The sequence below is a fragment of the Molothrus ater genome, chromosome 2 (assembly GCF_012460135.2).
Source record: "Molothrus ater isolate BHLD 08-10-18 breed brown headed cowbird chromosome 2, BPBGC_Mater_1.1, whole genome shotgun sequence".
Classification (NCBI taxonomy): Eukaryota; Metazoa; Chordata; class Aves; order Passeriformes; family Icteridae; genus Molothrus; species Molothrus ater.
The window spans coordinates 83454940-83467890 of record NC_050479.2 but is presented as its reverse complement, the minus strand read 5'-3'; the positions used below and the strand labels follow the sequence as shown (position 1 = coordinate 83467890).

General features: G+C 38.0%; 1 protein-coding gene across 11 annotated transcripts in view; it reads left to right on the top strand.

Moving 5' to 3' along the window:
- The window catches only part of DLG2 (discs large MAGUK scaffold protein 2), a 984854-nt gene that overhangs the window by 7669 nt on the left and 964234 nt on the right, over positions 1-12951 (top strand). For all 11 annotated transcript variants that reach the window (XM_036384308.2, XM_036384333.2, XM_036384316.2 and 8 more), the window contains one exon: positions 9895-10026. In XM_036384308.2, the coding sequence (XP_036240201.1) occupies positions 9895-10026 (132 nt within the window). The remainder of the gene's footprint in view (positions 1-9894; positions 10027-12951) is intronic.

Here is a 12951-nt window from a genome sequence, read left to right as displayed (position 1 = left end):
GTGGAATAATTCAGGCTTCTTCTGGTTCAGATCTAGGTGTTGAGCACTATATTAACACTGCCTTGCTAAGCTGTGCCTTTAACCAGAAAAACCCCAACCAAACTACCCCAACCCAAGGTTTGCAAATCTACAGACCCAGTTGTTTAATGTCCAAAGTGTAAAATTTATTTTATGTTGTTGCCTGAAGGTGCACATCGGTTTTTTTAATTGACTCGGAGATTCTAGTATAATACAAAGGCTTTGAAATTAAAAATTCCAACATGGATGTGAGAAGATGTAAGACCATAATGCCTATTTTGCTAATCAATAAAGGTAATTTGATCTCATTCAATTTTTTTTTTTTTTTTGCATTACTGGAAAGCATTTGTGTTACTGAATTGTTTTCTTTCATGTAATATAATGATTCTTTTGTATGAGTTTGGAAGTTATTTATTCCTGAATAGGCATATTTTTCTTAGTTTTGTGTCTCACTCCAATTTTCACATTTATGTTAATTTTGATACTGAATGTTCTTCTAAAGGAAAAAAAATAGCTGCTGTACTAAGTGTACAACTCCTGGTTTTTACTCTTGCAACTATACATCAAGTTCCACTAGTTCTGTGTCTTGCATTCAATTAGATTGTAAGCTCTTCAAAGCAGGGCACTCTGATAATTTTGCATTGTTAAGATGTCAATTTACATTTATTCAGCTGTATAAATAAGAGGTTTTTATTTGGTGCTATGTCATTTTGAGGGTTTGTGGCTTCATTTTTCATTCTGTCTTCATATTTGCATTGTTGATTTAACATTAACATTTGTACACCTAGATTTTAACATTATGACACTTGAAAGGCAGAAACAAGAAGGTCAGGTGAAGCTACTTGTAATTGCAGGGTGTCTGGTTTTGGAAGGAGTCTCAAGGCCCCAGAATCTGCTCATTCTGTTGTCTGAAATGCAAACAGGTCACCTGTGTAGCCAGGTCACCAAACTGGAGCAAGGATTGTTAATGAACAGGTCCCACATTGCCTTCAACATATCTGGGAAAAGAGAACTCGTTGGAAAAAAGGAGTGGCCCTGGTGTGATGAGCAGCTGATATCAGCAGTTGTTGAAGTCCTTTTGTGGTCCCCTGAGGAGAAGTGATGTGGTGGGAAGAATTCGGGTCCCAGAGTGAGCCCCTGATAAGCACTGGGCTCTTCCTTATGTAAAGTGTGATACATAAGATTAACAGGTTAGACACGAAATACTGAGTATTTTTTCAATATTTAATTGTAGTTTACAGGCAGGGATGAGTAGAGAAGACATATCAGTGGGATTGCAGGGGTCAGATAATCATCTGGGGGCTCTGAAGCAGGAATGTAGCTTGGTTCTCAGGATGCTTTCTGATAAACAGAAATGCTGGAGTAAAGTTTGTGAGTTTATGCTGAGCCACTTCCTGATCTTTATATAATTATCGTATTCCTTGTGTTAGTACAGTTAGTCAAGTTTAAAGAATTACATTTTAAACAAAAAAAATGTGTGAAGGCAGCATTTTACCAGAACAGATGTGTGGTTATATGTTGTAAAATCAAGTTTGAAGATACATGGACAAAAAGCTTACATTGAACTAATCAACATAAATATATGAAATTTTTCTTAGTTGTCCTTATAGTAAGTTAGACAAAAAGTCCGATTCTTAACAAATAGGCAAAATAAAGAACCCACCACATCCCTGGTTGGTTGTGTGTGTTTCGTAAAGCTGACGGTTTTTCTGTCCAGCTCCATCCACCAGTCAGTGTTCCTGTATCATTACTGGGTGTCCAGCCTGAGCTTATAGGTTGTGTGTTAAGATAAATTTAATTCCAGAAAAGAGAGTAAGAGGCTTTGAGAAAGTCAAAAGTATACAAAAGTTGCAGAGGCTGGAACTGTGAAAAAGGACACTGAGCAGGGAAGGGACACGACCAATCGACAAGTGTAGAAGAGGCTGTAAAGGGAATAATGGTGGTTTACCTTACACTTTGACATCTGGATGAAAAGTAGTTGTCCTGACTTTAACATAAAAAGATTGGTTTTATGTATTTGGAAAAAACCACTAGAACCTTCAAGCACTGAAGTCAGATGGTGAGGGATCTTATGGATGTTGTAGGAGGTTACCAGTGCAATTAGATGCCATCTGGGTGTAAGCCTGGGCCCGTCTGCACAGCAGGGAGGAAACTGAAGATCTCCTAGGGCTCCTCCAGGCTCTCTGTGTCTGTCTGTTCTCAGAGTTCAGCTGACACATCATAACACAATTCCTGCCCTTCAAAGCAATCAGAACATTTAGCCTCTGTGTTGTATCTGCTCAAATCAATATTCTGGAACAGGAGACTGATGGGCAACTTCTGTGGCTCTGTGGCAGCTCTGTGGGGCACAGAGACCTGCAATAACACAACTGCATGGTAACACTGTTCAGTGCAAACCCACCTGTCCTCCTTACTTCAGATTTCCTTGGAATTTGGATACCTGGTTTCCCCTTCATATACCAGGGCATGTAATACTGCCTCGTTCTGAGAAATTGGTACTTGCATAGCAGTTCTTACAGTCTGTCTTGCCCATTTCTTGTCTGCTGGCAGCATCATGGTCTAGAATAACACTGCTTCACAATGGAACTGTTCTTAAATTGGTGTTCTGCAGGAAAGCAGTTGTGCAGAGAATTCACCAAGGCTAGGGTTAGTTCAGGGATGTCACACTTTTTACAATTAATGGAGAGCAAGGGCAATTCAGAATGCAACCTCAACTTGAAATATCATTCCTTGAAAGACTCTCCACTTGCCCAAGATTAATCTCCACAGGCCATGTGTTGGCATCCTCTGTGTGCCAACCTGGTTGCTAAAAGCTGAAATCCTAGAAACAAGCCTGCCTGGTATTCCCTTCGATGATTACCCCCCTCCTTTTTCTGTCCCCTTGTTTTCCCTAGCAGGACAGAACATGGGTTTATGTGCCATGCATATCCTGAGGAGCTGTTATTTTTAACCCTTTTGCTTGTTTGTTGTCAGTGCTCTCCACACTGGGTGATTGTCACATACGTCATGCCTTATGCTTCCTCAAGGTTGTATAACCCATATGCTGCATTTTCTGGATACTTGTTTAAAGTCCTCTTAAAGAGATGAAGGGCCCAAGATGCTGGGAGTTTTCTGGTTTTTACACATATTCCCTGTCTGCTTTTCCTCTGTGCAGTCTGCTTAATTTGTGTCTCATAATAATGTTTATATGTAAATATTTTATGATTATCATTTGTCTAGTAGTTCTCAAGTCCTTCGAACCATGGGAGCTTACAGCTTGTGTTTTTCTCAACCATCTATTGTACTGTTTCTTGAAATTCTTTCTAAAATTTAACTGCCTTTCTGCTCTTTTCCTCTGTGGGTACCAAGTATTGTGTATTAGCAGAATGTATTCCTTTGTATTTGCTGTTCTGTGTGCAGATCAGGGAAGATAAATGAGTTACTGATAGGTTTGACTTGGATCAGTCCCAAGGCAGGTTGCCTGGAAAGTCCTTACTGCATTCCCTCCTGCTGATCTGTAACAACTCATTTTAATATTTTGAGAATTCCAGACCAGAGAATCAAATCAAGACATCTTTAAATAATGGAGGCAGGGAACAGTGTTTGCTCCTCTGTCTCTTTTGGTCATCTAAATGAGGGCGTGAACTATCCAAAATGAAAGTAGTTTTTGAGATCCTTTTTCTTCTAAAGTTATCAAAGATCACTTCCTTGCTCCCTTTTGGGGTGCTCTGGTTCAATTTCTCACTTCTATTTTGGCTCCTGTGTTTTTTCTCCACCATTCTTCATGCCTTTTCCTGCTCCAATGCCCTACATTTTCCCAATTCTGGTTCTCAAAGACCTGTAAAGTGTCTCCTGAAATGTGTTGGCATTTTCTTCTTTTAAAATTCACCTCTGGAACAGACTTGGCAAGTCAGAAGATAATTGAAATCCCTTTTAGGAAAAAAAAAAGATTAAAAAAAGGAAAAAAATTGAAATTGAAATAAAAACACCCCTTCATCTTATCAATTCAGTTAGGGTTAGATCTCAACTAAAGTTAAGTGTCTCTCAACAATGAAACCTTATTTTTCACTGAAGTTGACATTTTTCCACCCTGTTGCACCCCAAAAAGATTTTCATTCACAATCTCTGATGCCAGTGTGAGGAAAAAAATGTAAATGCATTTCTAAACTTAGCAAGAGGCTGTGGTAGACTTGGTTCCCTGAGAGGCAGTGGCTTCCTGATACTCCCTTGTGCTGGTGCAGGGTACTATTAACTAGCTGAGTCTGATTTCTTCCACATGCAAGGCAGAACTTGCTGAGTTTGGAATTGTATTTTCATTTCTTTCTCTCCATTTTCCAAGCTACCTTGCTTCATAGCAGGAGATGAATGGCAGGATCCTACTCCCAAGGAAAGCAGCAGCAGCTCTCAGCAGACTGGAGGTGTTCAAAGCACAACAATTTGAGTGCAAAATCAGTAACTGGTCCTGGCCAGTAGAGTTCAGCCTATATGATTTTACTGTAGCCAGAAGGAGCTCTAATGGCTTGAAAATAGCCATAAATTTGTATATAGGGCCTTAGCAGCATCTGCTTGAGCTATATAGTGCTTCCATTATCTGCTCCTTTGGTTTGAGCCATCATCCTTCAACAAACCCTGGACTGAAAACTGGAGCTGCCTGGAGACTGGTTTTTGAATCACTTTTACTTCCTCATATAGTTTCAATTAATCTTGTTAGTCAAACCTGTTCCTAATTAGTTATTGAAGTTTATGGATAAACCTAAATTATCTTCAGGTGTAGTATACTAGTTCATCTGAAGGATAAATGGTGTGCATAAACACCTGGGAGATATTTAAGAAACTTGTTTCTGGGGTCTGGCCTATGGTGTGGTGTGTAACCTGCTATGTGCAGGCAGGGCTGTGTCATCCTCAGTCCCATATGATGGCATAAAATCTTTTTAATCAACTCAACTGTCCACACCAGCAGAGCTGCAGATGCTTGAGCTCTGCCAGGACTCTACTGTAAATGCTGTAGTAAGTATGGTGTCTCCTTGCTTGCATGGAGTTTCAAAGTGATTCTAAAAACATGCTTGCAAAACATGAGAGCATGGAAAACATCAGCAGAGGAAGGGAATCATTCTGCTTCAAGGTACTGATTAGTATTCCAAGTAGTGGAATCCAGGTCTCAGATATGGACCCTGAGAAATAGATGGAATTGATTTTGACATCATTTTAGCAAAGTAGATGATAAAATTATTGCAGTATTAATTTAAGTATGTATAATTATCAAATTTAGTCTTTCATATGTGTAGCTTACATTTTAAGAGCAATGCTTTAGGAAAGGAATTTATTGGTGAGAATATAATTTCTCCTGATATATAGTGCACCTTCCTCTGTATGTGCTTGGATGTATAGCTTAATTTCTTTTTGACAGTATCCCCAGAAAATTTTTTGTCTATAAGATATACTGAAGTTATGCTTTGCTAAAATATAACTTGGGTTTTCTGCACAATTTTCTATACAGTTTTTGTATTTGTTTCATCAGATGTATGAGCATTGCCTCAACAGATTATTTTACTCTATAGCATAAATGTCTACTTATTGAACTTTAAAAATCAACTTTACAGAAAAATCTATACAGTGGTGGTACTTTAAATGTGGTGTATTCTGTAATGATCCCATCTAGTATAATAACCCTGAGAAAAGGATTTGCATCTTCTTTGATTCTTACATAGATGAATACATTAAGTAGAAACTCATTCTGTAGAAGAAAAAGTGAGTAATTCCTTGTGTGATAAAAACTTTAGAATGAGAGAGGAAGAAAAGTTTTCTGAGAGAGTCCAGTAAACAAAGTTACTTATAGTTTTGTGTTAATATTATGTATCTCTGATTTGCTGTATTGTAGCAATTACCCATTCCCTGATCAGTAACATAAACCACAAACATTCCTGAACTGCTTAAAAATTGTGGAGTGATAAAGCAATAAAATTTATAGAATTGTGAGTTAGTTTGGGTTAACTGATAACTACTTGGAAAAGATCCTGTAGAATTGTAAAAGCTGTTTTATTCCTTAAGATTTTTTTTCTTACAATTGTATTAAGATGTTTTGAGTATGATTTATTTAAACAAAACAATAATGCATTCACTGACTGTAAGAATATAAGCGTGTTTTTGTAGGACTCTATCTTCTGAATGGTTCTTATCTAAGTCTCCTTTCAAAGCCAATAGGATCAATTCAAAAATAGTGTCATAAAATACAAAGAAGCAGTGAAAAAAAAAATTAGATCTACATCCAGCAGGCCTCATGGGGCACAGATGATGCTGACTTTTCAGTGGTCTTTTGTTCACGGACAAAGGACCTACTCAGGATCCACAGAGAGGCCCACCTCTTGGGATATTAAATTGTGTGTTCAGTGGATTTGTTGTCTTGCTTGAATTTGATTTTGGTATCAGTACTGGAGAATAGTGATCCCATAGATTTTTTTGGTTGCATTTCTGATATACTCCGTGAGGTACAGGACTTACTTTGGCTGCTATAAGTTAACTGTGGCTTATTGTATACTGTAATGGATACAGTGATCCAGCCCCTCGCGAAAGCCACCAATCTCTCATTCTTCTTGATGAAAAGAATGTGTGGGAATTCAGATTCAGAAACTTCCACTTAATTGGGTGGCAGGGAATATGGTTCTTATTTGAGTATTGTGCTGCAGTCCATTCTTGCAACCAGATGGTACTTAGGCTTTGTAGCTGCAAAAGAAAAAAAATACTGGATGTCCTCCTCTGTGTTGGGTATGACTGGGTGTTGACAATGGTTATTATTATGGGGAGAGTACTCAGCATTTTTCAGCTGAGCCATTTTATTACATTATTTCCTATTGCTTTGTGTTGTGCAGAGGTAGGAATGTGCTGTGCTGGTGTTGAAAGGAATTGGGCCCCAGCATGCTAAATACTGTCAAATATATATGAAAGTTTTGTTCTGAGTAATTTATAAACAGGAGAGTTCATAAAGAGGGGGGGAAGTTCTTTTTTGATAAGCCTAATCTGGTGAGAAATTGACTGGAGATTCAAGTAGTCTCCATAATTCTCTCGGCTTTTCAGGAGTACTCCAGCAGTGGTGTTTGCACAGCCCCCCTCCCTGACCTGCTGAAATAACTCTTGGTCAGGATGTGCCTGGGTATCCTCATTGAATCACCCATCACGTTGCAGGTTATTTGGAAAGCTAGATACACTGCTGCCAAGTGAGATTGTGCAGGAAAGGATGCAACTCCATGCTGGAGCTTAGGAATGGAGTAAAAATTAATGTATCCTATTAAAGCTAGAGAGGAAAATTAGGCAGGAAGATCATTACTTGATCTGGGATTTAGATTTAGCACTAGAGCTGTACTCTGTTGCTAGTTGTTCAGTTAGTAGAGTTTAGGACTCTTCTGGGGTCAACAAGAAGTAGTAACAACAAGAAGTTGCAGTGAAAGTAGTCTTTGCATCTTCATGAATTGAAAAATAGTATTTCAAGTGAAAATGAAAACTGCTCACATCCCCAAAGGATGCTGCTTTTTGTAGCATTGTACTTTTTAAAATATGAACTGTACACTTCAGCAAAGGGATGATTAAAAGGGGAGAATGATTAAAGATGGGGATGTCAGCATGCTTCACCAAATCACTAAGAAAGAGAGTGGTATCCCTGGTGCGGAAGAGGCATTCACGTCCCATTTTCCTGGTTTCTCAGTCTACTCTTAAAATGTACTGGATACTTTGCAGTGGTTTTCCACCACTCTGTGGCTTCACTTTACTATGAGTAACCACGGATTCATTACATATGCATATCTGTACTTGGGAGAAGGTGAATTACTGATTCCAACCCATGCTTTTAGTTATGGACTAATTATTTTATTGAGGGTGGCCAGAAGGTTCATTGTATCAATGAATGTACAAATGTCTCAGGTCGGTCAGGCGTGGTCATGAGGTCAGTAAAAGATATGATGTAATTGGGGTTTTAAAAGCAAAAGAAGCTGAGCTTACGTGCAGAAGTAGTTCTCTGTACCCAACCATATCCCACTTGCATCCAGGGCTTTGTTTCAAGGCTGTGCTTTTGGTTTGGATGACTTGATGTAAGCCCAGCTGAGGTATTGTGATGTGGCCTTAAAAGAACTGATCTCTCTCTCTCTCTCTCTGCGTGGGTTATAAGTGGTCCTAAGTGCAATTGCCTAATTGCCTGCCCCAAGGACAGCTATCCTAGAAAGGAGTTCCTCTTGGAGACCCCCTCAAGCGGGGATCAAAGCAGAGAATTGTGAGCTCCTCCATTATAATGGCTAGACTGCTATAAAATGTTCCTTAATCTTCCTGTCTCTATGATATGTACATAGGTTGGACTCGATGATCTTGGAGGTCTTTTCCAACCTTAATGATTCTATATATCTATATAGATGTCTGTGCACATATAAAAATGTTTAAATAATATTCCTTTTTATTCATTATGTTTTTAATTTCTCTGATAAAATGCTTGTGACCAGGTAGAATTTCTGTGAGGAGAAAGAAAAAACGTTGCCTCTTTTTAAACTTTAATGATTTATTAAAATTTTCCCCTTTTTAAATTTGAGAATGTGATCAGGTTACAGAATCCAAGTCATGTCTCTGCCACAGTGTGAACTCATCTGGTTGTCACTTCTCAAGGCCTATAATGCAGGAAGTCATCAAGACCCTGAACAAAGACAGTCAATCTTTATACAGTGAAAAAGGAGCATTATTTTAGTTATTTAGTAAAAAAGAATTTTAAAAGTGATCTTTATTGCCTTTCCAAACATTTTACATTACTTTGCATTTATTCTAACCAGAGGAATCTGACCCTCTCCTAGTAATGAAACTTGCATTGAACTCTAATGGGAGAAGTTTAGACTGAGGCACTTGCTTTTAATTATTAATTGGGAGGAGAGGGGGAGTTTAAGTACTTGGGAATCTTACTGAAAATTACATGGCAATACAATTACAAAAGCATGTGTGGATATCTCCGTGTCATACATATGTTCATGTACATTTCTGAATCTAACTGGGATGGGGAGAAGGACAGATGAGGTCAGATTCTCCATGTTCCTCTCTTTTCTTCTCTGTAAGATGGTGATGTTTTGATTTCATGCAATTTTGCATGCTATTCATGCTCTTGGCAAGTGACTGCATGAAGATAATAGCAGCAGGAGAAACAGAGCTCTGCTCCTCTGGGCTCTTACAGAAAGGCTGGATTGCTCTCTTTGAGCCAGCACATGGATGAAAGTCTGCTATCAAAGCCTCATTTACCAAAGAGGTAGATAGCAATTTTATGTATTGAGGGAATAGAAAAAACCAGCCTCACTCTTGGACACCTGCCTTTCAGATACACATTTGTCAGTCAGAGAAGTGAGTGCTGCAGATGCAAAGCTAACACTTTCGTGTCTTCTCTGAATATGTTTTAAGGCCAGTTTTCCTGCATGGGTTTCCATAATGGTTATTGTCTATAATTTTGTAGCTTCTGCAAGTTGTAATTTGGTCCAGGCCCCATAGTTTCCAGATGGTTTTGGATAAATGGAAGTTGAGCACTTGCTATAGATGCTATTCCAAAGATCATTTTCCCATATGCATATGTTTGTGATATACAGCTAGTGATAGCAAGCAGTAATATCACCATCCCTGGAGGTGTTCCAAAGGCATGTGGATGTGGCACTTGGGGATGTGGTTTGCTGGGGAACATGGTGGTGCTGATTTAACAGTTGGACTCAATGATCTTGTAGATCTTTTCGAGCCATAGTACTGTTACAATTCTATAAATGCTTCCTGTAAATGCTGCTTGTATGTGTGAACAGTGCCTCTCAAAATGTGTAGTTAACATTTGAACACTTAGATACTTTTCAGAGCCAATAAAGACATTGTGCTTGTTTTGTTGGTTTTTTTTTTATCTAGATACTGACCGAGCTTTAGTACTGCTGGAAGAATATTGCAAAAAACTACGGAAGCCAGAAGAGCAACAACTGAAAAAAGCCATCAGAAAGGTGATGGGCATCTTTAAGAGCAGCTTGTTTCAGGCACTTCTAGGTAGGTACTAATGTTTAATACTAGGTGCAATCTCTTGGAGTCCAGAGCTAGGTCAGACCTAGTAACTTTCTTATTTGTGTTTATGGTGAAAAGCATGTTGAGGTGATCCTTACAGGTTCTCTGAGCAGAAACTCATTGTACTGATATTTTAAAGGTAATTTTTTACTTACAGAGAAGGAAAGTAACAGAAACCTAATACAAGTTAAAGTATTGAATAATTACACCTAAACCTTGCTGTTTTGTTTTATTTAATGGAAGATACAGAATCAGAGTTATGCAAAGCTGAAGATGAAGTAAATGGCCAGAGTTTAATTGATTTCACTGGCACCAGGTAGCATTGAAAATCTTTGTGTCTTTTAAATTATGCTTTTGTGAAAAGTGTCAGCAGAGAAACTCAAAAATGAGTTAAGACAATTGTGCCAGGACATGGTTTGGCAGAATGTTCCCATTTATGTGATGTCACTGTGTTCAAATAGATGTGCTGGTGTGTCACTCAGACTTTCTTCCACTTACTTGAAGATCCCCATCTCACCTTGTAAATGATGTTAAAATCAAGCGCTTGTTGTTTTGGAGCTTTGTATCAAGCAACCTCCATAAGTTATTATATATAATATTATCAAGGTCATATATGTTTGCCTTGGCATTCCTTTGTTCCTTGTGCTGTGCCTGAGCTGCCAGTCATGGGAAGTGGTGACTGCAACTGTGCATTTCCCTTGCTCTACCTCCCTCTGCCCTCTTGCTCACATTGCATGGCCCTTCCTTCCCACACAACTACATTTTGTGAGGAGCTCATCTCAAGGGTGCGTTTCCTAACACAAATTATGTCTGTAGAAGCACACATGCCTTCAACTTATGGCTGTTTGAAGCCAGAGTATCAACTGTGTTTCTTGCAAAGCTACAGTCAGGAGCAGTTATGGGAAAATTTTGATTGTGTCATAAAAGTGGAAGCACATCAATAATGCATTATTACTGTGAAGACAATGGAGGCCTGAGAGTAGTTTCAGGAATTCCTGTAGCATTTGTAGAAAATGTGTATTACCAGTCTCTAACATTTCCTGCAAATGGAATTAACTAATGTTAGTGCTATTTTACTTGTAACTTTTCTTAGCTTCTTCAAGGTTATTAACTTTATTTTATAAACTCTACATAATTTTAATTGCTCTGTATGCGTTAAAAAAGGAAAGGGATTAATAATTGAATTTAGCAAATAGTTGTAAATAGATTTGAAAATAAGGAGAGAAAAAAAAAAGATTGGACTTATCCATAGTGTTTTTATGAAGGTGACTTATGGATAGAGAAATGTGTACTGAAGAAATACACTAGTCATAGAAGTGACATTAGCTGTACATTTACTTCTGCACTACTTTGAAGTAATTAGAGAACTTCAGAGTATTCTAACAACAGTGTGCTTTGTGTGTGGCTACATTACAATATCTGTTGATGTATTACACATGTTAGAAATGAAAAAGTGATTATAGCTACAGTAAGGTTGAATCCAAAGAACAACTTCCATCCTTTGATTGCTACAATAACAGATTGAGAAGCATGGTGTTACAGAAGTTTGCATTTTAATTTGTGGGCCTTTAGATGTCTTTCTTCTTAAACACTTCCTTTTATAGAAGAGATTTGGGAATTGTGAGACGTGTTCAAAGTCTCTCATTTATTACATTTGGTTTGTTACTTGGTTGGTCTAGATTCTGGAACCATACTAAAGAGGGATCTCTCCTCCATGAGAGGAGACATCCCACACACTTTAAGTGTGGCAGATGATGTTATTGCACAATCAATGAGATCCTTGCATAATTAGTATTTAAAAAGACCCTCACTTCCATAACATCTGTTTTAGGTTCATGGCATAGCTTCTCTATTCACCTATAAATCAAACCACCACACAAAGGAATACCTAAGGCAGAGCTTCTGCTCTCTTCTTAAGTACTGTACTGCTAATCTTCCTATGTCTTTTATACTTACAGAACGTCTAATGGTCTTGAAAGTGTCATTTTTCTGTGCCTGATCTTAATGAGACTTAATTTCCAAACTATGAAAGTTCGTTGCTTTCCAAAGCTCTCTCTCAATATATCTAGCTGTCAAATATTGGTTTTATCCAGAATGATTGACCCTTCGAATGTTTAGGCTGTAACTACTAATGAAAAATGTGATTTTTGTACAGAACCCTTAATCTGTATGTGGACGTGCACATTCTTAACAGGAATAAAGTTAACATAGAATTATGTGCCAAATTCAGTTTTTGTAGGTCCCACAGCTTCAGTGGACTTTGATTCCTTTACAAATAAATTTGTCCATTGTAACCATCTCTGCCCTTTTAAGTTTCAGTTCTCGTTAACTTCCAAAAGGCTTTAAAAATCTGTTGGATGTCTTAAATTGAGTATAACAAGAACAGATAAAGAAAAATATTAGTCAGTTTTCAAATCTAGTGTTGTCTAGTTCCTTTTATTCTCAAATTTATGCTTGTGTGATTATGCTGATTTGATTCAGCCATCTTTGAACTTGTCTTCTCAATGTACATCTGACTATTTTTATCTTCAATTTGTTTCATAAATATTAAATATGGACTACTGAACGGTGGGGTAACATGAGAAAAAGGAAGATTCAATATTTTTCTTGCATATATTCTACACATGCAAGAAGCCACTACAATCATATAAGGAAAAGTTCTCTAAGTGATTTACAAAAGGATTATTGAAGGATTGTCTTTTTATATTTTTATTAGGATTTAAAAGCATTCCCTTCTCCCTTTGGGCTGTTCTTGTTCCTGGACTTCTTGCTAGAGTGGCCGTGCTCAGTGACAGCTGAGTTAGTTGCTAAGAGGCACATTTTCAAAGTGACATGTGGAACTGCAGTCTCTGGAGTCCCACTTAGACTCCAGTGGCCCAAACACAATGCTTTGAAAATCCAGCCCTAAGA